Source organism: Plodia interpunctella, chromosome 27 (genome assembly GCF_027563975.2).
Source record: "Plodia interpunctella isolate USDA-ARS_2022_Savannah chromosome 27, ilPloInte3.2, whole genome shotgun sequence".
Taxonomy (NCBI): Eukaryota; Metazoa; Arthropoda; class Insecta; order Lepidoptera; family Pyralidae; genus Plodia; species Plodia interpunctella.
Window position 1 is genome coordinate 5,065,419 of NC_071320.1, and position 27,444 is coordinate 5,092,862.

The 27,444-nt window shown below is 36.9% G+C and overlaps 3 protein-coding genes across 13 annotated transcripts in view; 2 read left to right on the top strand and 1 right to left on the bottom strand.

Moving 5' to 3' along the window:
* The window catches only part of rhea, an 83,612-nt gene extending 76,212 nt beyond the window's left edge, over positions 1-7,400 (bottom strand). For all 11 annotated transcript variants that reach the window (XR_010370265.1, XR_008406010.2, XM_064436868.1 and 8 more), the window contains exon 1: positions 7,292-7,400. The gene's annotated coding sequence lies outside the window, so the exon portion shown is untranslated. The remainder of the gene's footprint in view (positions 1-7,291) is intronic.
* Positions 7,401-9,975: 2,575 nt separating this feature from the next.
* LOC128681547 (uncharacterized) lies at positions 9,976-11,840 on the top strand. The gene is made up of 2 exons (XM_053765533.1): positions 9,976-10,967; positions 11,104-11,840. Exons 1-2 carry the CDS (start codon positions 10,253-10,255, stop codon positions 11,793-11,795), a joined length of 1,407 nt encoding a protein of 468 aa, XP_053621508.1. The 5' UTR covers positions 9,976-10,252; the 3' UTR covers positions 11,796-11,840.
* A 14,167-nt stretch (positions 11,841-26,007) lies between these two features.
* On the top strand, positions 26,008-27,060 carry LOC128681468 (collagenase-like). The gene has a single exon (XM_053765375.1). The coding sequence runs from the start codon at positions 26,065-26,067 to the stop codon at positions 26,914-26,916; it is 852 nt and encodes a 283-aa protein (XP_053621350.1). The 5' UTR covers positions 26,008-26,064; the 3' UTR covers positions 26,917-27,060.
* The last annotated feature ends 384 nt before the right edge of the window (positions 27,061-27,444 follow it).

The following is a 27,444-nucleotide window of genomic DNA, read 5'->3' on the forward strand; positions in this document are numbered from 1 at the left end:
TGATACCACAAATCCTCCAATAAAATATGATTATTTGAAAACATACACTTCATATACAGAGATATTATAAAATATCTTCCCACTCTATACCCGTCACATCATTTCCATATGACATCGGCTTAATCGTCCATGCTTGCCATTAAAATGACTGAGCCATGTGTCAAAATATTCCGTTGGGTGCGTCGCGCCGCATCACTGCCAGGTCAGTGGGTTCGATTCCCGTGGGGTTGGGGAAGGAACTGTTTATGGGCCTTACGTGTTATAAATTGTGCAGCAGTTAGCATCTCATAAAGTCATTTTTGTATTGTGAGTAATAAAACGCGTGCCGAATTATATGGGGTGAGGCTTGCAATGTCTTGCGTAAAAGGTACACTACACCTGTCTGTACTGAATCCTTGGTTTAAAAGTCGTGTGTGAACTCAGATTAATAGTGCGAATTGCATTTCGATATCTTCTGTAAAAGCGTCAAAAAATATATATGAGTCATTTATTTATTTAAACAAATAATTATTCCTTCTTCATTCAATACCCCATTGCCGTCAACCATGGACAATAATGGACATGTCGATTTATTAAACGTCATTAATTATGCTGTCATTTACATAACAATTGGTTTTTGGATAGATTCTTTAGATCATTCTTCATAGGTTATATTTTAATTTAAGGTTAAATTTCAATTTTTGTTTAAGGTTAGATTTTAATCTATCTAGACAAAGTTCCTTTAAACCTCAGGTTTCACAAGCTTTTATTTAGAGGCCCCTGTCCCTATGTTTGTCAGTAATCAAATTTTGCAAGTTAAATTTCATCTACTTCCGCTTGTCCTACAGAGTGTACATTTTCTACGTCGTCGGTTCAGTTTTCTTGATAAGCATGACCAGAAGGTGCATCTTGGCAGCTGCCAATGAAGGAAATTTACGGTTTACTGCATGGACATAATTGAAAGAAGTTTGTAGCAAAAATGACATTTTTTTTTAAAACACAAATATTTAATTTGTTTAATATTAGAGACACAATTACGAAAATTTAAAAATAAAAACGTCCGAATTTTTAGAAAAATATATCTATTACATGCGGTAATCTACGGATTATTTAGTATTCATTTTTGGAGTGATTAAAAGATTTTAGATTCAGTGCAAGGCATGAATTAAACAAGAGAAAACCCACCGATACATAATCATAGTGCACGGATATAAAACAAAATCTATAACAAAACTAGACAATATCATCCGTAAGTGACAAAACCCAAACAAAGAACTATCAAATTAACCGCACTGACACACCCTTGACGACAACGATAATAGATACAGAGACAAGACAGACAGACAATGACCAAAAGGGTTGAGATGGTAACCATCCTGAATCGGATGCTATTATAGTGTCAAATTACGAAAATTTTGTCGAGGAAAATGATGGAGAGAAAACAGTGCGTGTTGACATTATTATGAAAATTTTTAGAAAGCTATTGTCATCCGATAACGCTGTTACAATATAAAAATATCAGACATATTGATAAATTATGATTGAAGAAAATATAAAGTATGCAATACGTAATAAAATATTTTTTTATAGTGACTCTTCCCACTGTAATGGTCTATAAAGACTTGTCGATGAAGAATAAGATGATGAAGATATAAGAGAATATATTCATGGATAACTTGAGTATAACTTCAATAAATAAGAGAAAAATAGAGGTTTCAATCATAAACCTGAGGATTTATTGCTTAGATGATAGATTAATACCTCAAATGGCTGAGCATAAACCAAAAAATCCATAAATCCATTGCGACAAACAAGTTTTGCGCATGCGTCAACCCCCTCTAAAAAACTTTAGGAGGAGGGGGGAATCGATAGACTCCGGCGCCGCAATGTCTGGCGCCGGAATAATGCTGTCTCGCTCACTCTTAAGGAGAATGAACAAGAGGGAGATGTGGGTGTGGTCAGCGGTTATGTACTCTGAGAATATGTTGTATATAAAGAAAATACAAATTAAGATATCTTTGTAAATGTAGTAACAAAAGGTATTGAAATTGTAGTACACTTCAAAAAGACGATACGTTTCAAAAAACAAATAATGAACGATATACGACAAGAAAGAAGTCAGGACAACAATTAAAGTGAAGGAAGAGTTACTCAAAATAATGGTTAATGCATACCATAGATTATATCCCAAATGTATAGATGATAAATATCGAAAATATGAAAATAAAAGCCAAACCTCAGTATCATCAATCATATAACATGATAATAATAATGAAGGAGCACATACCGTTCGCCATATTGCACTTCCGGTCCACGCCGGATGCCGTCACGGTGTCCGGCGACATCCGATAGCATTCAATTAGCGAATTAGGGTCGCTCTAGGGGGAGGATAGTGATTTTAACATAATATACGATTATGCGATTAGGGGCCATTTTTACCACACACTTGAAGATTACGGGGAGGTAGTTTGGTAGAAAAGCGTGGAGAAAATTATGATGACGAAGTGAAGAATATGATATTAGTATAATAACAATCAATTATTTTGTTTTAGACGACAATGACAACGAAATAGTCTTTGACTCGATTAAGCTGAAAACGGAAGACAAAGGAAGAGAAAGCTAATTAAATTTATAGGAAACAAGGAAAACTTACACACAAATCAACCCCTGAACATAAGACGTCGATTTTTCTCAATTTGAATGCCAACAACCCAATCTGTTTGCTAAACAACGATCAATTCGGCTCGGGACAAATTAGCAGCATCATCTGTAGAAACGATCAATCAATTGCTATCATCGCTGCTGGAAGTCCCGAGGGGCAAATCGATGCTAACGAAATGATTAGAGAACATTCAGATGAGGATATTCAAATTGTTGAAGGAAATTGAGGATTAAATTTAGCACTGACGCAAGACGAAGACGTAATATTGATTACAAAAAAGTATATAAAACGATAAACATCAAGTTAATGAGCAGTATACAGTATGGAAATGGGGGTTGGAGACCTAAAGTCTCATAAAAAAATATCATTTTTAATTTTATTATATTAACTGAGGTGTCTTCTAGAGGTTGAATAGTTAGTGAAACCTTACATAATGACGACTTTATGACGTTGAGGTTAGTTCATAAGGATAAGGAGGAAGTAAGGAATGTAAGGATGGAAGGACGTTTGGAGAAGATGAGAAAAATGATTTTCAATTAATATGAAAGAATAAAATAACTTAGATCGACTTCAATAATGACAACATCGACCAACATTCAGCGTACTTTTTTATGGTTTATTCTAGACGTATCTATATTCTTTGAATAGTACTTTATAAATTAATGACTGTGTTACTACAACACCACCTTAAATTTACGAGCGCAGTGGGCTATCAATAGATGATTGATATGACTTAAATAATTATACAGGCGACTTAGTTAATACAACTAAAAACCTAAGCAAGTATCGTGCTGATAATACAGACGATGTATCTCCCAATAATTTAATTATAACAGAGGGAGCTGAGGGCGATCCGCGGGCGGTCTTTACCGACCCTTAACAGAGTTCTAACGAGGTGTAATCATACTGCGATGACGTGCAGTGTTTGTGAATGACAGAATTATTCTAATAAGAGGATTCGTTTGATGCAGACCTAATTACAAGCGGGATGTCGATACATTTGGAGTTGAAAACGAAATTGAGCTCGAAAGAAGGTTCTGAGATAGGACATGGAAGCTAATGATTCCTCCATGGATATCAATTAGATAAATACCAAATTTGAAGTAGTTCTAACAAAAAATATATTAAACGGAAAAATCGCGAAAAAGAAATTGCGTTTAATTCTCATCACAAAGTATTACTGTGAGCTTCGATCTTTGCTTTAATCTTGTTCGTGTGTTTGAGCAGGAGACCTTCTTAGTGGCTGATTTTTTGTGATAAAAAACTTACTACATACGTGTTATGATTTGAGACAGAACGTTCTTATCGGTGGAGCGTCTTCTATTTCTGTCTATCCTCAGCCATACATTAAGAAAACATATCACATAGCGCATTTAAAAAATATCTTTCAACTGTCTCGACAGATATCAACAGACTGACAAAAATCGATTGTTGAGTGATTAATGTTAAAATAGAAAACAATAATCTTATTAATTCATTAAATTGATTGCATCAAAAAAATATCTAAAAGATTACTTCTTTGAGGTTACACCTCAAAGAAGTAATCTTTTAGATTTAGATTTAGATAAAACAAGTTGAACTATATTTGATAAGTGACTTTAGCCAAATCTATATTGATTACCTTTTAGGATACAAAAATATAACAGATAACATAACACATTAGCTAATAGATAAAGCCTTTTATGTTACAACAGTATAATGGCTACTGTCATGAAAAGCGATAATAAAGACATGATTGATAAAGTCATTGACATTATAAGTGAAAAAGCAACTAAATATAATGGCAAAACCAAATAATATTGAACTATAAGTAGGCATTACAAACTTCACAAGTTTAAACTTGTGGAGTTTAAACTTGTGAATAGTGAAGTTACGCAAATTTACGGACCAACGTTGGTTTCCAACAGGAACGAAGCTAAATTACATTCAAAACTTACAAGTGGGCATTTCAGTAAACATTGTTTACATTAAAACTAAAATTGTGCTTCAAAAAGCAACAATGGCTTTCGACGAAATGAACGAATCCCGGCAAGTTTCATGACCACCTGAACAGGAAACCAAAAGTTTTAACACGTGGCTTTGCGGGCACTTACCTCGGCTGGAAGCGGCGAGCCATCGCGTCGTCTCGTTCCCACTTTAAATTAATACTGGACTCTCTCACTCTCTCACACCCTGGTTGGTTTCGATTCAAAATTTTCAACTATTGGAGTTATGGTTAATGTTGGGCTTAGAATGGGTCCTTGAGGTGCACCAAAGTTTATTGAGTGCTGTGCAGGAATGCAGTGGCTATGACCTGGGGGTGAGAGAGTGGGACCTCCGCTTCCGCGGACGGTCCACAGAGGAATGTTGAGGCTGCCCGGCAACACGCCAGGATCCCGCGCTTCGCACTATCAACCTTCTCCGATGCTCATGAGGGGTTGTTCCGCGCAAGCGCCTTGGTGGTTATACATCCCCCTCACACTAACGCGAAAACAAGGACGGCTAACGAACTTTAGGGATGTTATTCGGAGGGTGAAAAGACGGTGAAAGATGGAAATGCATCTCGGACTACGCTCGGATTTCCGGCGCTCGTGATTTTGTTTATTGATTCGTATCGGGGCGAAGACTTCGCTGCTTTTTGGGGACAGAATTATTAATTCCCTTATCATGTCAGTAGAAGATTTAATGCCGCTTCGATACGAGAGCCAATAAAACTTTTTGTTGACCATTAATTTATTGAACATTGTATCGTAGATAAAATCATATGAGGGTGAATGTGATTGGGAGAAATCGAACTTGGCGAAACCAACCCTTCTTTACTCAACAATACACCTGCAACCACTTAACTCCACAAAAGAGCTGTGATTGAGGCAAATTGACAAAAAAATGAATGTGCTAAAGTAAAAAGAGCTTTTGTGCTATGAAATAAGGGTCCAAAAGTTTGTGAACACGTTGTTTTTTCAGCGGGAGACGTAACCCTAAATTGTAGCGATATTGAGGACAATTAAAATGAATATTTGCTCAGCGGAGTGGCGCAACGCGGCGGTCCAGAAGTAACGCATGCGGACGCGTAGGGTTGCATGACGCTTGTTGACAGAATCGTTGACGCAATTATAATGTCGATACACACAATCGACGTTAATTAAGTGAATTGGGAGATTGCTAGGTTTGTGTAGTTAGGGATCGGTTTAAATCAAGTATTGAACATATAATTATTGCATACAATTGGATGATTTTCTATCATCATGTTACAGAGGGTTATCAGTCAGATTATGCTTTGAACTAATTTCGTTGATTTGTTTAAAGAAATGTATATTGGCTAGTTGCATCTTGGTGATTCGCTTTCAGGCTGATTTCGGGATGTAAACGCTGTCCTAGTTATCCTTGATGTTGGACTTTAAACTTTTAACATTTATTCATTTTAATACTTATGAGTTAGTTGACAATAGTGAGATTAGACTTTTCGATAACTTTCTTAAGTTGTCATTTTCGAAAGTACCTATTATTTATAAATTGCTACAAAATTATTCTTGACCGTTTTACACCGTAGGTCTATAATACGAAATTACCCAATCCATTTATAAAACTACCCCTATACTATATAATTGGGTCTAAAAAGCTGCAATACATTACAAACTAATCAATTTCCTGCTCCTCACTGTTATGTTTACAAATATTGTCGTGAGGACTTTAAACTCGAGTGGTTCATTCAGTGCCTTCGCTATGTTTGTTGACTTTATGGAAGCACTCAATTAATTAAATAAATATATGTAGTTATTTATCAAAAGTCATCTTGATAATTCAGCACACAATAGTTTTCAAGACTTTTTAAAAATCCTATCTAGCTAGATAGGCTGGAAGAGATTGCTTACCAATAAGGCATTGCTCCATATTTATACATAGTTGTATTCTTTTGTACTGTTGTTGTTTGTACGGAAAATTATATTTTGTATTATACAATCGTAACGTATCGTAGATAGGCAATCATCATCTGAATCTATCCTATAAATAATGTTTAGAAATATTCGTCGATTTACAAATAAAATGGTTACAACGTGAATTTTAGCGAGTTGTATCGAAATACTTGAGTAGTAGTTCTGTAAATTTAAAAAAAAAGCGATGGTTTCTTTTTTTATCGAGAAAACACCGATAAATTTCCGTCCCAAAAGCCACCCCAAGATCACTTTTCTAGATCGAAACAAAATTCAGAGAAATGCGATTTCAATGCAACACAGCGGGGCGCCGCAGCGGGTGGCGTCGAAAAAAACATCGTCCACCTACGAATTGGTATGTACAAAAGATGAAATCGGATTTTCCAATACGCAATCTGTATGATTTGTGATGGTTAAGATATTGTTGTTGGTTTTTTTGTTTAGAATTGTGGGTGTGGAAACTAGAGAGCTCTCTTTCTCTCACTCATCACGCATTTCCGGTTTCATTATCGGCCGTGACCCCCCAAAGACCAGGGTTAGTTTATAAAATTAACATTTAAATGAAGTCATCAGGAGAATATGGAGAGGTCCTATTCTAGCGCGTGAATCGCACGCCACAATTTTCGAGAAAGTATAATGGAACGTATCTATCAATCGAACTTTTTCGAATGTAAATTTTCTTGTAGATTTAAATGAAATTCATTCTTCGATTGCGTGACAAATACATTTTGTGACTTACCGTATGAAATATTCGTAGGTCGTTTGCTTCGTTCGTATTATGATTGTTTGTTTTAAAGGCACTTCGTTTATAAGGCACTCGTGGGCGTGTGTTCTATCACATTGCAGTAAAAACATTGTTCTATAAATCTATATATGTACATATTTAATGTATTTTTTACGAATACAAAAACAGAAATAACAATCAAACAATACGATACTGAGCTAAAAATGAATAATGATTTAAAATAGGTATTTTCATAATTCGGTTACCCTTAAATTGCCTATTTCTTAACTTCAGAAACAACCTAATGCTGATATAATGCAAACCAGAGGTAAAAAATTCGCAAATTCGACCGCACCACGTTGGGCGCCAACGAGCCGCTCGCTAGCTAGCTATATAGGGTTGCTACTTTTGTTCTCCCAAAAATTTATATATATTTCAAAATAGCGCTCAATATATTGCAATTTTAGGGAATCCAAGAAAGAAATACTTACTAAAGTACAAATATTTTTTTCGTATAAATGTGATTCTTTATTAGGTTAACTGGGGCGGATTCATCATTAGTTACACATTCAATATGTGGTTTGGCGTTGTTACAATGTATATTTACAGCCGGACAAAATAAAGGTAAATATTTTGTATAATATTTAGTAAAATTGGCTAAAATCTAGAGTGGCAACCCTATAGCTAAGCTATACCCGCTACGTCCCGGGCTCGGCGCCAGTCAGAATGGCGCCGTCTGGCCCCGGTCTGCGACTGGCCGGAGCCCCTTACATAACGCCGGGACCCGGGAGCGACGGGGCGGTAGCTGGAGTTTTATTTGAGGGAAATTCTTCGAATAAGAGTTTTCAGTTTGACGCCTGTCGGAATTTAGAAGCAGAAACGCTGGAGCAACTTTACTACTTTACATAAGTAGCACAATGAATTATTTATTTATTTATGAACAAAATAAGCAACATAGGCTGGGCGAAAAACTAGCTATTGACCGCGACTTCGTGGCCAACTGGCTGGATAAAAAAAACATGCTGGGGATTCATAAACTAGACGATGGAATTGATAGATATGGCTTAGTTCACAAACTAGGTATATATATTAATTTGTACATTCCCGTTTAACATCATACAGGGAGGAGACTGACATGCTGTACCGACCCCACATAAAGTGGGATAGGGGTAGGCTGATGATGATTCTTTCTACGTATTTCCCTTTCATGTGTGAGCGAAACGAAAGATGCGATGAAGTCTATACTTTACTCTCGTCTGCGGCAGTGGCTGTCTCTATCGAGGGTAGATAGATGTATTAGCCAAATAGTATCATTTGATATGCTAAACACTGATGATTCTATTGTCTCGACTCTGACTAATGATCTCCGAGGTGATCAGCAACTTTTTGGCCCTCGGTAACAGAGTACAATCATTATATTACGATTTTTTTTGACGACCACGGTGGCGCCGTGGTAAGGTTCTTGCCACTGAACCGAGAGGTCCCGGGTTCGATCCCCGGTCGGGTCATGATGGAAAATAATCTTTTTCTGATTGGCTCGGGTCTTGGATGTTTATCTATATGTATTTGTTATAAAATATAGTATCGTTGAGTTAGTATCCCATAACACAAGTCTCGAACTTACTTTGGGGTTAGCTCAATCTGTGCGATTTGCCGTAATATATTTATTTATTATTATATATTTTTATGTTGTGATATTTTCACTATTATAAAAAAAAATATAGATAGTCCTGGTTTCACTATGCTCTTTTAGTTTTTCATAAAGATGTAATTCTCAGTCATACACATAATGAATGAGTGAATATTTATTCAAAGGACAAACACAATCACAAAATACAAACAATACGAAATAGAAAAGCAATCCTAACTAATATTATTTTGCACGTATGTATTGTGAAGTATGGAGAAGGACATAATGGTACCTTTCACCCTGGAAAAATAACTGCTCCCGTGGAAAATATACGCGGGCGAAGCCGCGGGTAACAGTAAAAATTCACATTGCACATTTATTTAAATACTAGTATTTAAATAAATGTGCAATGTGAATTTTGAAAAGGATCTTAAATGAGGATGAGGACCTCTTGAGAGGTACGCAAAGCTGGGACTTTCGAGTTACACGTATGGATACTCGCAAATGATTATTAAAATTGAGGTAACTAAATATAAATAGGGTATTAATAGTACTACCTATCCAAAAATAAAAAAAAAATTGATCGACGACCTTAAATGAATGATGATGATTTAGAGGTCACGTGTAAGCACTACTACTAGACCGCTGATATGACTGAAAAAGCGTGACACGTTGGTGCACGAATTTTGACAGGTGAACGTTTTGCGTATTAGCTAGTGATATTCTATACAAGACAATATTACTATTGTAAATTTAGTCTATAATCATTCATACTCTGAATTTTGTATATAATAAGGTACAAGATAAATAACATATTTTGGAAATGTTTCTAATTTTATTTTCTCTAAAATTTTCCTCCGTGTAGCAAATATTGTGGAATTTTCATTTTGATTTTTGAAAAATTAAATGTTTCCAGGAAACTGTATTGTAGTGTAGTCGACATAATCGAACAAGGTCTGAGAGCGACCTATTTCTCAATCTCTTTAAAAAAAAATAACCTCCATAATCAAAGATTATGATTGTGTAAATCAATCGCGCAACATCACTAATACATCTATTTCCCATACGTACTACTCCACCAAAACAATTAGGCGCATGACAGGAATGCGGTTTCGGCGCCCGTACCTCGTCTCACCTCCCCGCGCTCTCCCTAGTGACGCGCAGTCGTGTACTCGCGCTCTGCAGTTACACCACGTGCTTTCGCGCCTCCTAAAATTTTCGTTGTCAGTTGGGTTTTTGTTGAGTTTGTGTTGTTAATTTTTGTTAAATAATTGTTATTAATTCATTCTGTGTTGTTTAAAAGTCCCGTGTTGTTTTTGTTGTTGATATTTTTTGTTAACCTCATAATGGGTAGGAAAAAAACTATCCGTGGGTCCGAAAGGACAATGATATTAAAAGTATTACATTTTTTTGAGGAAGAAAAGTTGCATGGAATAGCTATTCCAATATCTCAAGTGGAAAAGCGAGTGTGTACGGCTACTGGCATTAGTCGACGCACATTGGCCAGAATAAAAAACGAGGAAAAAGAAGTTTTGGAGAAACTAAGGCTTTCACCACAGCCGGGTACGTCAAGCGAAGCCCCAACAGAGACAGTCAAATTACCCACTCCAGGGAAAAAGCGAAAACAAAAGAAAAAGCTGGAAATTGATGACTTCATGATTTGTGCAATTAAAACAAAAATTGAAAGCTTTTATGACGTGTACAAAGAAGTGCCTACATTGAAAAAAATTTTAAACGTTGTTAAGAGAGATCTTAACTTTCCTGGTCAAAGAGAGACCCTGCGAAAAATTATAACAGAAAGTTTGGGATTTAAATTCAAAAAGTGCTCCAAAAAACGAGACGTGCTCATAGAAAGACCTGAAATAGCAGCGTGGCGTGCACGTTACTTAAGAAGATTAAAAGAAAACGACGACTTGGGCCCGGAAAAAAAACCTGTTATTTTTACCGATGAAACATGGGTCCACTCGCATTACACTGTCAACAAGTGTTGGCAAAGTCAAACGGTCCCAGGCATAAGAAAAAACGATAGTGCTGGCCAACGCTGGATAATCGTTCACGCAGGTAATACCCAATGAGCTGTCTTATTAGGGTTCCATATAATTAATATTTCTGCACGTACGTGATATTCTACTTTAATAATTTAACTATTGTTCATGTCACTACACTGTTTATTAATGTTTATATCTTTGTATTTCAGGAGGAGAGACTGGGTTCGTCGAAGGTGCAGACTTATTATACAAATGTAAAAGTAGTAAAGGGGATTACCACGACGAAATGGACACAGAAAACTACACGAAATGGTTAACCGAAAAACTAATTCCAAATTTGCCACCTAACAGTATTGTTGTCATAGACAACGCGCCCTACCACAGCAAGCAATTAAATAAGCCTCCTACTATGGCCGCTCGTAAACAAGACATGCAGAATTGGCTGAGCGAGAGAAACATTACGTTTGACCCGCGAATGACAAAGGCTGAGTTGAATTATATTATAATTCGCAACCGACCGGAAAAAGAATATTTAGTGGACAAACTTTTAGAGGAGAGCGGTCACGAAGTCCTCAGACTTCCACCATATCAATGTGACCTCAATCCTATTGAGTACATTTGGAACCTGGTCAAACAAAGAGTCGCCGACAAGAATGTCGATCAGTCAGAGAGACAAATCGAAAAACTAGCCAGGGAAGCCATACAATCAATAACGCAAGACGATTGGAAAAAAGAAATTAATCACGTGGACCGGTTACGGAAGGCGTACTGGGAAAAGCAAGGTTTAGAAGACGCAAGAGAGTTAGTCATAAATGTAAATGACGACAGCGATGACAGTGATTTGGAATCACATTCAGATTTTGAAAGAATGTCAGGGATTGAAGAATTAGATTCTGATTAGAACAATTTTTCAAATTATTCCAATAAATAAAGTACATTTAATCAATTAGGAGTTTTATTATTTCCTTTGCACACACAGTTCTCTGTTCCCAAAATAAATAAAGTATAGTTATAATATACACATACTAAGTTGTATTCACAATAGTTACTTACCAGTTTCATACTAGGTATCAGCGAGTCTCGAATATTCCCCTCCCTAGCTACAGTGACGCCATGTTTGCCATGTGCCTAATTGTTTTGGTGGAGTAGTACTATAGATGTATTAACATCACTATGATGTTATGGGACTATAAATGTATAACGGATTTAATAAGTACCTAACCTACCTACTAAGGAGTATCTACTAAATCCATGAGATGTAGTAACATCTATAGTCTATGGGAAATGTCAAAAAGAGTGCTCACACAGAGTTGTATGCAAGAAATTGGATAGAAGCACTCTGTATAAACTCTATGGTTGTAAATGTAAACTTGTGCAATGTTTACGATGCGACGCGTGTCTTGCCTCACTCATCACGTGTATTATCTGTTTTGATAGGGTAACTGTTACAGCTTTTGTTTGATGTGCACACCTGTAACGGTTAGTGCGAGTTAATTTATGTATTTAGAATCATACTACGCGCGTACGTTCCGTTTTTTGACTGTAAACAATTTTCACGGCACAGTATTGTTAAAAATAAATCAATCCAATATTCAGTTCAAACGTATACATTCTAGAGTAAAATATTAACCACGAAAGTAATTTCGTAAGTCTATTTTAGTTTATATATTGCTGTAAAATTATTAAAAGACATGGTAAGATTTTTTATAAGGCTTGTAGAACAAGTTTTTTTAGAAAAAATAATTTTCGCTACAAGCTTTTATTGATTATTGTCTACAGAGAGATCTTGTGCCATTTAACGCCCGACAAAAACCCCCTTGCTGTAAACCGATAAAAAATACCTCGTTGTGGGAAATTTCAACTCTGTAGGACAACTCGAAGTAGGAGAACTAGCAAGATTTGATTACAGACAGACAAGCAACCATCGGGACAGATGAAATCTTATGTCGGCTATACAGTATACATTATCAGACAGATGTCGACGCGAATGCACGATCATTGCATAGCTTGTATGAGAGCTTTTATTACCGCAAGGAAAAACCAGCGATGTATGCCGCATCAGCCAAAAGTTTATTGTTTGGCGATAATATATAATCGACATTAAGCACGGTAGACGGTTAAAAACGTGATAAAAAGAGTATGAGATTTCTTTCTGAGAAAGGAGGAACTTAAAGCGTGCATAGCAATCGAAAGATAGTAATGACGAACGAAACGAATTGTTTATCATGAAAGACAAACAATTCGTGCTACGCTATGTCTTTCGATTGCTATAAAGACGATACGACACGCAACTCGTATGTTGGTGTGGTGTGGGCATAGCTCCCGGGCATATATAACAAAACTTTGGCGGCCTCGAATTACATTGCTGGATCTTCTTGCTGTAAAAACAAGCTGGCATACAAACAATGCAATGTACGTTCATTCGCGGTATACGAGTTCAAGTTTTTATCTCAAGATGTGACAAATAACGTTTCGCATTTAGATCAGCATTCAGGTCATCTCGCTACATCTGGTGACCTCTGTATCGATCGTTGCGTCACTTCCGCTCCGTGGGTGCGCCCACGCCGACGTGAAAGCTACGCCCACCGCTGGGCTGGTCAGGAACGACCTTCCAGTAATGCCCTAGCCTAGTGTTTACGCTCAGTATTTGTCCAGATTATTCCAAAAAGTCTGTTGTGTTTAAAATGTTTGTATTTGACAGAAAGAGGCAAAACATAGTATGCTTTTAATTTTTTATGAATAAATAGTCGAGTTGTGTTGCATATGGGACTGTGAGGCCGTGAAACCCAGGATCACCGTAAAAAGTAACTTCAAAATTATAAGCAATACATTGCTATCCTAAAGCCTATGAGAATAGACGGTTTCCTTTGACTTTTACAATTTATGCGGGAGATTATTTAATTTTATAGCTCCCATAGCGGGTCCCACTGCTGGGCAAAAGCCTCCCCTCTTTGTTTCCAACCACTTCTATTCCTCGCCAGTTGTTGCCGTTCCTTATCGAAGGTTCGACAGTGCGTCGGACCATCGCACCTTCTATATCTGTATTAAATATTTCCAATTCGAATTTTCGCAGTTTCGTTAGAATTCGATGACTTCATCAAATCCCATCAAAGTTGTGATGACTGCTGGTCAGCATCACTGCTGAGTCATTACGAGATCAAAATACATCATCCGTCACCATTCATTCTGTGACCAATAAGGATAATTTTGTGTTCACGCGAGTTTGTTGACGAAAATGTTCATAACAATCAATTAATATGATTATCACACAATTTTCTACGTTGATCCTTCGACGGATTTCAACTTGACGGAAACTAATTCCATTGGTGTTTCTCAAAGCATTTTGATCGCTGCGGTCGCGCTGTCATTAGACGTTTTCAAATTTTAACAAATGATTGTTTTGAAAAATATTCCTTCGCGCGCGCGACCTTTTCTATGATTCCTTCCTCAAGAAAATTGACACATGGTGCACATGGTACGACGGCCCATGGACTTAGTAAGTACGTTGTACGGAGTACCTACTAATTCCATGGACGGGCTTTCTATATCTATGGCCGAAACAATGATCCTGAGCAATGGGGACGGGCTCATCAGTACAGTAATAGTATGTCGGCCAGCTGTCATAAAAGATGTGAGAAAAATAATATTTTTGTGAAAACCATTTTTGTTTTCATTATAAGTCTAAAGTATAGCAGCGGTCAGGTAAGCCAATGGCCAGTCGATTGCGCCGGACATTTTATAAAATAAGAGCATACTCTTATTTTGTAAGGCCGTGTTATAAAATGTCCGGTAGTGGCGGTAGTACAAATTGTGAGACCACAATTGTATTGTTCGGGTAATGTTTGTCGATTTGTATGTCACAATTAGGGCGCCTTGATTGTTATATAATTATTATTTGTGATGTTTAATACGAACTATAAAGAGATGTTGAAGCGACGAAATATATCGGCCAGCATATCCGACAGTGAGAAGTTGAGGAGACTCCACATAGAGATCATGGTAGGTGGATGATGATTGGGTTGAGTTACCTGTACTGGTTTTCCAGTGGAATTGTGACTATCTGCGTTGCGTAGAGACACACACATGCGTTACAATTTCATACAATCCTTACGTCTGCGTGCTGCATACCTACGCATTCGGTGTGTAATGGCGTTTAATCTTCCATATCTATCCCTACTAATATTATAAATGCGAAACTAAGTTTTGCTTTTCTGATTGTTTATTTGTTACATCTCACGCGTTAAATCTCAACCAATATTCTTGAAATTTTGCATACATGTAGTTTGAAATTGTGAGAAGGATCTTCATCAAAAAAAAAACTGCTCCAGTTGGAAAACCACGTGGGCGGAGCCGCGGACTAAAGCTAGTTGTGGATACAGTCGCTTAGTCAAGTACCATTTTTCATCAAAATTCCTCAGCATACCTTGGTTACCAACAGCAGACATTGGACCAACATACCTACTAATTGATTTGGCAAACATTGGCCGGGCTGGCCCGATGCCAGTTCGATGACCTCACCGGAGATGAATCATCACTGTTATCAATACTTGGTTTGTTAACGAATAGTTGTGCGAATTCTGGATGAATACGCCATTTCTTATAGGGCTTTTGGCATTCCACTGTTGGACCCAAAGTCAGTCCAAATGACATTGTTTTCTTTCTCCATTATTTGTACAAATTTAATTAGGGGTCGTTTTTATAAGTGTTATGAAAGCTGGCTGAGGCCGCGTTGTAATTTTTACCATTCATTTTTAAAATGTATTACCTACCAGACCTTATAAAATATTAACCTTTAATGGGGTAGTGTTAATTTAATATTTGATTTTAGAAACGACGAAAATTGACGGATTTTAGTGATGATAACGGTCGCAAGAACGACCCTTTGACGTGAACAAGTAGATGTGCAGAATAACGACAAATAGAAGATATATTATGCGCTACGTCGCACACAAGCGCCACCATTACAATTTTTCTGTTCTGGCAATAAAGGATTTATCCAATGGGTTTTGCCGTCGACACGGAGGGCCTTTCATTAATTCAAACACATCGAGTGTGTTATTGCTGACACTGGTGTCAAGATTGTATTCAAATCGCCTATATGCACCTGACATGACTTTTACGATTACCTACCGCCCTCTAGTGACAAGTAGTCGCATACACACTGGTGAACTTTAACTGTCAACCAGTGTGCAGGTTTCCTCTCGATATGGTGGCAGATTGGTATAAAATCGTGTGGTACGAGTAGGATTCGAATCTGGGACCTTTCGATCGCAGGCAGTCTTAGCCACTGGACCACCACTGCTTCAAGTAATGTGATAAGGAAGTACCGGCCTAGGAATTCCTAAGCTCAATACGGTCTGACCGCATGAAACGATGAGCCTCGGCTGTTTATAGTCATTCAAGAGAAAAACTACGGTTCAAATTATTGATAGATGAGTCATGTATACTATTAACTATGTGTCATATTAATATAACAATGTTGTGGTACGTATAAAATTGAATTGTATAGCGTGTATTCTTCACTCATACATAAATTCATGCATCGGGACATATTAATTAAAACTAAACTCGACGGCGTGTCGTGTGTGTGTGGCTGGGCAAGGTCTCCCCCTTTTTCTCCACCTATCTCAATCCAAGCAAAGTCTGACCATTCTATAAATGCGAAAGTTTGTGAGGATAGAATAAAACCTGGAATAACACAGAATACTTTTCATCCCGAAATTCCCACGAGAGCGAAGCCCCGGGGCGCAGCTAGTTCTTTCATGAATTTTTAGTAGTTGAGGTCATCCCGCTATATACTCCTTGGTCTGCCTTTACCTCCCCTCTCCGGCACTCAAGTAAACTCTAGTAGCTAATTTTGCCCACCGTCGGTCGCATGCGAAAGACGTGACGGGGATAAAATTTCATTGAAATATACCCTTACATATTATAAGAAGAAGTGTCTCTGTCGCGTCTGTCTGTCAAACGTCTATATGAACGCGACAAACTCAATAATTAATCACACTGTTTTATATACGGTTTTTAACCAATAAATAGTGATTCCTGAGGAAGGTTTAGGTGTACCTATATAATTTATTGTGGTTTTACCCGAGCGAAGCGGAAACTGGCCTCAAGTTTTGTATTATTTCGACCTTAAAAACAACCAAAAAAACGAATCTAAATTAGAATCTAATTTAAATTAGAAGAGCGGTTATTTGTTTCTCATAATTTAACGGTGGGTTAGCTATAATAGGGGTAATATAAAATTAGGTAACCAACTGATTCAATAATGACGAACGTATTGAAAATGAATGTTTCCATATGAGTAAATTTCATTTCGATTCCAGTTACTTGTGACTAAACTAACTCATTTTACAGGGAGACAGACCTTGAGCTTATTCTTTAGCTCTTCAATCACGTGCGTATTTTATTTTGAACGAAAACTTGTATCAATAAGGAAAATATTAATTATTCAACAGCTGTTAATTACGAATGGTATTCTAACTACCGACTTGAATGAAATTTACACCAGTAAACAGTGTTAGCAAAATAACACATTCAATAGCAAATAATACAATCTGGATAAGCTTAGTAATCTGTATATTAACCTTCTCTTAACATTATAACTAGATATGATAACAAGGCTATGAATGTCTGTGTGACCTGTGACACCGTATCGCTAAAACTGACGTAATTATGCATTATGCAAATATGACACAAGTTTCGTAAGAAATGTTGAAGGATAAAAAAATAGGTCCGAGAAGTGGCATAACTAGGTACCTATTTACGTCTGCGTGAAGTAACTAATTTAGCTCATTACGCCAATATATTTATTTTGCCCACAGGAACAGTTTTTTTCCGAGATTAAAGGTGTATAACTTTCTCCACACTTCAAACTATATGTATGCAAAAATTCAAGAAGATTGAGTGGATAGAGCGTGAAGAGGTAACAAATTTACTTTCGCATTTATTTTTACCAAAGTAGGTACCTACCCCGCAACCATTGCAAATCTTCATAAAGGAGATGTTAGGAGTACCCGGAGAGCATGCATGAAACGAGTGAGTATATACTATTGTTGGCACAGAGGACTGAATACAGGTTGTAACTGGACTGTATTTATAAGGCGCTGAATTTGTAGATTAGAATTTATTCTTTGGACAAAGGTGCGTACAAGATGTGGGTTAGTTAGTATAAGATGGCGAATAGCTGATGTCCGTCGCGGCGCCTCCCTTCCCTTGACGTCCGTCGTCGCCCGTGTTGCCAGGCTTTGGCCGCAACAACTATAGCATGCCCAAAGAGTGTTGACCTCAGATAGGCGGCCAGTTGTAAAATCACAGCCTGTACCAACAAATTCATAGAAAGGGCTTTGACAGGGCTTCCAAACAAACATCAGGTGTTCTTAAAATAGGCCATTTTAATGTTGCGAACTAAATGGGACGGCAGGAAGTTACAAAATATCGTAACCATGTTAATAATACACAGTCGCGTAACCACTATTTCTACATTATTTTACTAGTTGTTCGCCGCGAGCTTATACCTCGCGAACACAATATTTTTTTACAAAATTGTGAATATTTCAAAAACGACTTAACCTATTTTTATGCCCCTCAAATTTAAAAATTCTATTGACAGATCCTACATACCTTTTAAATTTCATCAAAATCAGACCAACAACGCTTCGAAAGTTATCGCTACAAGTTACAAACAAACAAACAAACAAACAAACAAACAAACAAACAAACAAACAAACAAACAAACAAACAAACAAACAAACAAACAAACAAACAAACAAACAAACAAACAAAGACACAATTTTTGCTGCAAATTTAATAGTAGAAACAAACAAACATAATGGACCTGGCTCCATGATAATGATATAAACGTATAAAAATCAAATTTATTTTATCTTCCTTCGTTATACCATTGGTACGTATATCCTCTCACGTCATCTCTCTCTAATCTGACCGTTTTCCCGATGCCTACCTCAGCCGGGGAACGTCGCTTATCAACTTTTTCTTCTCCACTTTGCACGGTCTTGGGCATCCTTGCCAGACCAATACGTTACGATTTGCCAGAACAGCACGCATATCGTTTATTCATTCACAATCGCTTACATGTACATTATATAAGATGTTTACAAAATTTTAAGTCAGGCAAGTACATGAACCCTCCTTGATATCGTCAACATTCTGTCCCTTTTCCCCCATCATGCAAACGTGTGGACGCAATGACTTGCTGCGTGTTTTATGTTTCATGGTAGCCCCCCAGCACTTGTTAGGTTTTCCCTTTCTGCTAAGACCGGGCGCTAGTGAAAATGATGGAAAAGCAACAAGGGCCGTCCCAATGAGCACAGTTCCAATTTAGCCAATAAACGAGCCATCTCCAATCTACCAATCACGATATTTATTTATTTGCAATCACAATTTATAGCCGTTAGATCATCTGAACTCCGCTATGTCGTCATGACTTCCTATTTGTTACAAGGTTTACTTATTTATTTTACAAGCTTTTGCCCGCGGATTCGCCCGCGTGATTTTCCCAGAACAATTATTTTTCAGGGATGAAATATCCTCCACTCCTTTTTACATAGGTACTTCAAACGAATACTTATGCTAAATTTTAAAATTGGTTGAGCAGATAAAGCTTGAAGAGGTAAAAAAAAACATGGCCATGATCAAATTGAGGAAGTACATACATACATAAATCCATCTGTCTGTTTGTATGTAACACAATAAACCAGAAATGTACCAGATAGATTTTTGTACTGTTGGAAGGTTTAAGATAATTTATGATAGTTTTACCCGAGCAAAGCTGGGATGGGCCATATTAATTAAAGATATTTCCAAATTTATCTACTACAAACTTAAACTATTTTCTTTTATAGTGTTAGTAAATACAGGACAGTCTATATACACTACATACAGTCTATATAGAGATAACACAATGTAATTAATCAATCAATCAGTGTACATTTACATAGCACTAATATGGAAGACTGGCAGAAGGCTATCAATAGCCTGTTCTATAAATATTCAACTTTGCTATGCTGTGTTGACTAGGTATAGGTTTGTAAAGATTTTCTGTGCATGATGAAATATCGCAGTACATACAGTGCCTAAGAGGGTGTGTATGTAAGCCCATAATGTGTACCTTTTATTTAATTGACAATGAAACTATGTATGTATGTCGCTATGTCACATTTCCCTATGTATCGGGTGGAATTTTGCAAAGTTTGAAGTAGATATCTTCAACTGATTGAGCTGAAATTTTGTACACAATGCATTATTATGATAAGCATGACCTGATGGTGTACCTAGGAACGTCAACAGACGTAGGAAGGAACTCCTCAACAATGAATTCACACAAAATAAATATTTTAACTTTTTTAATTTGGTATTTGCGGATGACCTGCGTGATGGTTTTTGCCAGGACACATTGCTGAGCAAAGACCATTTTTGTGCAAATTCTCTGTCTGTTACAATTTCGTGAGTACGTTTTTTTTTTGTTATAGTTACCTTTTTATATTTGTTCTTTCTTTCTGCCTAAGTTAGTCAGTATTCACGAGTTTTGAGGAGATTGAAATTGTGGAAGATGGGTTCTCTACATTAATTTATTCGTGTATTTATATTTCTACATAGAGGGAGAAATCATGAGCCCTATAAATCAATATGTTTAATAGGTAGGTATTTGATACAAAACCGAATAGTAGAAACAGTAAAGCCCATTAAATACCGATATTAGACAGTACAAAAGGCGTCTTATTTACAAAATATGTTTATCTCACAAGTGTTCGAGGACGCGGCTAAAGAAACACTGTTCTATAAAAAAATCTATTTAAAATTTCTGATGTCATAGGCACCGTCAAGCAAGGCCGAAAAAGTTAACACAATAACTTGTTTATCCAATTAAATTTTAACCTGACGAACTTCCAAGAAAAGGGAGCGACGCCCTACGACACTCGACAGGGCTTCTGTTCCTTATAAATATTTTACTATCACCGCTTTTTAGTTTAGTCTTTCAGGAATGATAATGTCAACAAAACCATATGAGGCTTACAAAGAAAAAGAATGGAGGCGGGCCGACATCACCATATCTGAACAACAGCCGTAGAAATCCATTAAGACCGGAATTAAAGATGGAATTGGGTTACGAAAGAAATACGATCGATATATTTATACTAAATCCTGAAAAGCTCCAGCCACAAGATGGCGGGAATATAACCCAACTAAATCAAATCGAACGGGAACTAAAGGAAGTGCACCACTATTAACGCGACCTAAATTCGGTCGGGTTATACGTCTAATAGAACAGATGTAGGATTTCGTATTTCCTGCGTGATTTCTGTAAAGCTTAGACCGTTGCGATTATTTTATATGATAGAATATATAGTTAAGTCACTGTACTTACCGTTTTTACACTCCATTAGCGATTTAAACAACACAAAACACTAATTTTTACACAAGCACTCACACGCCCATACAGTATGTAACAACATCACGAGTACTACTGCGCCATCTGTTCAAGAAACGAGAAATCCAACTGCATTGGCCACCTGAGGCTATATTCACACCGGTGTGAATTTAATTTCGACTCACAAATTACAGGATTTAAACTATAATAAACTCTTAATTTCACTTGAACCTAACTTACAACACTTAAAACCGACTAAATACTAAAATTTCGGCTGTTACTACCTCTCTATAGTTTGCAAATACTGGAACAAATTTGACTAACGCGCGCGTATTGATTTTTTGGGTTCAGCTGATTCACGGCAAGACCGCCAATTCAGAGTCGAGTTTGACTCATCGCTATTTCTGTATTTTCTTGTATCATGCATGCCTCTTATTTTCATTGTAAAACAGCAATGCGTAAGTTATGGTGACGAATCTTTATATGGCATGTTGTCGGACTGGATTGTGGAGTAATCTTTGGTATTCATTTGGATTGCAAGGTCCAGCGTAGGCCGCACTTGAGAAAGCGAATCAATTGATTTGTCCCGTCTCAACTTCCGACCTACTTTTGAGAAGTACTTGCGTATATAATAAATGTGTTACATAGAATTAGGTAGTTTTATTTTAAGACTACACTACATTAATATGATAATGACTTAATAAATTATTTTTTAAATGACTTGCAAAAGTATAAAATTCAGGAAGGTGTTACGCAGTTATTATACTGTTGAAGTTTGGTACTTAGGTACCTACCCATATTATATAAAAGATTTAAGCATGTGATAGGCACTGTCTTTTTTCTTAACAACTGTTTAATTAAATACTAGGTCAATAGAACGATGGATAGTGAATCTAATCTATACGATGTTAGTTAATGTGAAGGCTTTTACGTCGCCAGGGTGTGGCTGCGGGTATACTGGGCAGTTTTAACGTTAGCATGGTTTGCTATCATGTTTCAAGCTATTAATCAACTGCTCAGATATTAAACTCTACAAAAACTTATATTCAAACAAAGCGCCTGACAAAAAAATCAGAGCAAATATATTCAATAAGACTTATAATGTTCGTGTGGTCAATTATTTTTAATTTTATTAATAAACGAATTAAGTTTTAAAATAAACACGTACTAACTATATTTTTACATACTATGTACCAACTACACATTTGACATTTCAATTTCATTTCATTTGATTTTAGTAACAGCGCCATCTTTTATCGAACGGCATGATAACATTTGTGCTTTGTGTTCAAATGCAATCAAAAACATGCTGTAAAAAACACTAAGTCTCGCAGCTCAGTTTTTCTTCCGTAAAAAGTTGTGAGCTCCATGTAATACCAAGTCGGTTAATTTATTTAACCTTAAGTAGGGACCTACTTAAGGGTCCTTCTCGTCTTAAGTTATTACGTAAGTTATTATCACGACAATATTAAAAATCTTTTAGGTTTTAAATAAATAGATTGACTTGGCCATCGCATGAGAACACAATGTATCTTACAAGTAATACATATTGTTATATTAGATATTTTAGTCTATGGCGCTATAGGCCGTAGGTTCCAGTATAAAAAGACCTGAAGAGCTACAGACCCTGGAGAAGCCACATAAAGTCGCAATGAGTGGTATACGCGGGATAACTATAGTTTCGCGGGAGAATCTCGGCTTCTAGGTCTTTAACAGGAAATGCTCATCTGCCTGAACAACTTTTGTTAAAGCATCATTTCTTTATTTCCTATGTTTAGTTGAACAATAGAGTTCCGCCACCATCGTGGTTCCTCCTTAAAATATGTCCATATCCTAAAAAATAAACCTTGAAATTTTGAAGATTCGGCCTTGATTTTACAACCATTCTGACATCATACCTCTTCGGGAATGCCATTGTAACATATCAGCTACCAAGGCTATGTATCCCTTGTCGCGTACAACATACACGGGAGGATAGGATATGTTATGGAGAAGAGTAGTCATATTCTAGGGCGGGACCACACGTCGCCATTCTCCCTAAAATATCGTTAGGGCAAAACTACTGTGAACATTGTTAAACATCTCAATATATCCTAACCATCCGCCGCCCCCGCCAATTTTTTGATAAATGACTACAACTATTACCATCTTCTCTTTCACACTATCGTAATATTTTCGTGTTAGAGCGAGAGGGGTGGAAGTTATGAATAATTTTATTGCAGCGAGGGAAGTATATTTTCCCAGGGCGTAGGGCGGCCATCTTACAAGTTGGGATTATAATGCGAACCATTTCATTTAGGTAGATTTGTCATTACTCAAATTGTTTTAATTTATTTTAGTGCATTGTGAATTCCAAAATGACGTTTCATTATTTTCATCTTAACTTCATAGTATAAAACAAAATCCCCTCTGAGTCTGTATATTTCTAAACTTTCTTCTATTAAACAAGACATTTTTGATTCGGTTTTCACCGTAGTCTAGATAATTTGTTCCCGAAGGTTTATACGCCCATATGGCTAAAGGGTGAATTTCACGACCGTTTGAACGTGGCGTGTAGCGTTTAATTAGTGTCGCACATTAAAAAAAAATAAAGATTCATTTTTTAAAATTAAACATTTATAAAATTAACACAGCATGGTACAATTTAATAAACACTAATGAGAGCCCGCGGCGGCGTTCAAAACGCTCGTGAAATTCATTCACCCAAAATCCCAATTCCCGCGCCTCGGTGGTCTGCGATCCTAACGGAATTAGTATAGGTACTTCGTATCCTATTGTTGTTCAATTATCTTTATTTTCTCCAGGGTTGATTTATAAAATGTCATGACTGTTGTTTTGCCCAAACTGTCATTACTCCCGCTCTCCTGCTCCATAGAAAACCATTAACATATTACTGTATTACTAGGAAAGAAGAGAAGAAAAATTGATTTAACGCGATCAAGAGTTACATAACACTAATCATTACCCTTACGTATGATAAAAATAAATCTCCGTTTGTTTTCACCACAATGCAAGTTCGATAATAGTAATAAATGAGATCTACTTATGTCAATTGTATCTCAATTGTGGAGATAAATCATACCTTGAAGGGCTTTTTTGTTTTTATATATTATTTTTTCTAATAACATAATGAAGTAAGTACTTCTCTTTTTCTTGCGGAAGGATAAGGTCCACGGTATGATATATCTTAGGTATGTAATTATTGCGTATACGTATTAAGTACTAATAATGGGAGAATATTCAAGAAAATTCGATACAGAATTTCACTGAACATAAATCATAGAATTAAAAGAAAAATATATCCAACTTTATGGCATAAATAAAGACAAAAGCCGAAAGGGACCACGCAAACTGAGCGTAACGTTTACGAGGCAAATCCTTACAAATATCTGAGAATATCTCATGAGGGGTGACGCAGAAAACTGCTCGACTGGAAGGCACATTATATAGCGACGTTCTACTAGAAAAGGTACTTTAAGGAGGCTAGTCGCTTACGAGATATGCGCATCCATCCTTACATTATAAAACAAAATCCTCTGCCGCGTCTATCTGTTCGCGATAAACTCAAAAACAATTCGGATTTTCATGTGGTTTTCAGCAATAAATAGTGTGATTGGTGTCGGTGAACGCAAAAAACGACGTTGGACTGGATAAGGATGCGACTTTCGAATGTTGCGATGAAAGGGCTGCGGTGAAGTGTGCTTCTTCTTTACCTCCGCTTGGGATGTCGGCGGTAGACTTCCAAAAATTTATTACGTTTTTAAAGCCGATACGTGATGTTTTATTATCTTAGGTTTAATAATTTTGAATTTGAATTTCCTCCAAAAGCTAACTTTTCTCGTGAAATGTCACATATGGTCATGGATTTAGAAAGTACTATTAGTGGGTACTACACCTACTAATTCTATGCATGTGGTCCAGTTGCTACCACAGCTCCGCCCACAGCAAAAGTAACCTATGCCAGTTTATTATATAAATCTAGCTTCGTGTTGTCATGAAAGAAGAACAAACAAACATACTTCCATGTATAGTATTAATATGGCTCAACAACCCAAAGAGGATCTTGGCCTGCGACATTAGAATTTTCCACTCTTCACAATTCCACGCCACTTCAAGCCAGCCGATTCTTTGGAGGGCATCCAAGTTTTTCAGGCCTTCATTACTCTAGCCGTACCGGGGCGTAACTAAATGGAACTGAACAGCATTTTTGTTTATGCAAAAGTATAAGGAAATTAAATAAAAGCTTGTAATTAATATATCTAGACGACATGTTTCCTTGGCCCACCCGCTACAATAAACCGTATCCACTTAAGCTGATCTGTCGACATGTCAATATATGTGATGTCCACAATAAAGTCCATTTGTGAGATAACACTCTCAGAAGGACCCCTTTTTCGCTTTCCTTGTTCTGTAAGTACGTAGCTATGTGTGAAGTTAATACACTTAATACTTTAAGTATATTACTTTAAGTGTATAAAGTGAATTGACTACAGAACTATAATCACTACCTGATATAGACGTATCAGCTGCAGAAGCTGCCTATTTATTCAATAAATACATAAAAAATTCCAAAGTTAAGGAAACTTTCGGAAATTTTCACATCTGACCGCAACCTTTCAATACGATACGAACTTTTTCATCTTCCTTGTCCTTGTTTATAATCTGTATAATCACAAACGTCAGCGACCCCTCCTACCACAGCAATCAAAACAACTACAACGTCAATCATGTCATGACACGCCCAGTACCTGAACGCAACATTTTCGTTTAAAATCTCAAAATGAAAACCGCCTGCATCGTCCTAACCCTTCTTATATTAGTAGCCATCATGGCCGTGTGTGTTATGGTCAAGTTTGCCACAGACATCAACGTCGAAGAGAAAAAGAGGGACTATCTCCTAAACGGCAATGTCTTCAGCCTCGCCAGATCCATGGGAGTGATCACTTTGAACGAAAACCACACTTATGACAACGTCGAGAGGTTCCCTTACGTCGCAGCCATCACCAGAAACACTTCCAATTCCTGGACTTTTGCATGTTTCGCCTCTGTCATCCTAACTAAGTGGGTGGTCACGGCGGCCCACTGCCGCACAAGAGGGGCTACTCACAGAGTGTTATTATATTACGATTTCGCCACAAACCGCAGCCAGACGTACCCAATACTAATCTGGAGACTGTACGAAACGTTTAACTATACAGATCGGGGTAAATATGACATCGCTGTAGCCAAATTAAATGTAGATTACTACCCTTTTAATATGAGACCTTCGCTGTTTGATAATAAGCCTGTTCAACCGGTAATACAAGCGAGTGTATGGAGAACTGTGTCGACAATGCATAAAAAATTATTTTTAACAGATGATTTCGCAAATTACGACCTCAAAGTCGCCGAAGATGTTAAGTGTTTTGAAGCATACGGTATTCCTATAGACGAGTCGCATATTTGTGTTGATTTGAATGATTACGATGACTGTTTTGTGCATGAATTTGGGCCGATATACTCGGGGGATAAAGTGGCCGGTGTGTTGTCAGAAAAGCCGCGGGATTGCGATACAAAATATGCAATTTTCACAAATGTTTCCTTTTACGCTGATTGGGTATTAAAATCTACACACACAACGTTTTACGGATAACATTTTGATAGTGTACGTGCTTTTGAAGAATAAAAATGGTGTTATCATGTTTGAATACCTTATTTGTGTATTTAATTATATAATTTTATTTATTTTTATATTTTTAAATTTAAAGAAAATTTATAAGGTAGACAATACAATCACAGCAGACACCCGACTCGGCTTCGCTCGAGTAAATCCATAGATAAAAGAATAATTCCTTATTTATTTTATCTATGAGTAAAACCATAATAAATAATACAAATAAACCTTACTCAGAAATCACACTATGTATTACAAAAACTTGCATCAAAATCCGTTGCGTAGTTTTAAGGATCTAAGGTACATAGTGGCAGACAGACAGCGGGAAGCGACGTTGTTTTAGGTATACCTACTGCCTGGCCTTGTGTCGTCGCAAACTCGAATTTGATCATATACAAAAATAACAGAGAGCGGTCAGAACCGGGGTCGAACCCAGGACTCCGCGACTCAGTAACAATTAAATTTACCACTGAACCACAGAGTCGATGATTTGTGCCATCTGTCTGT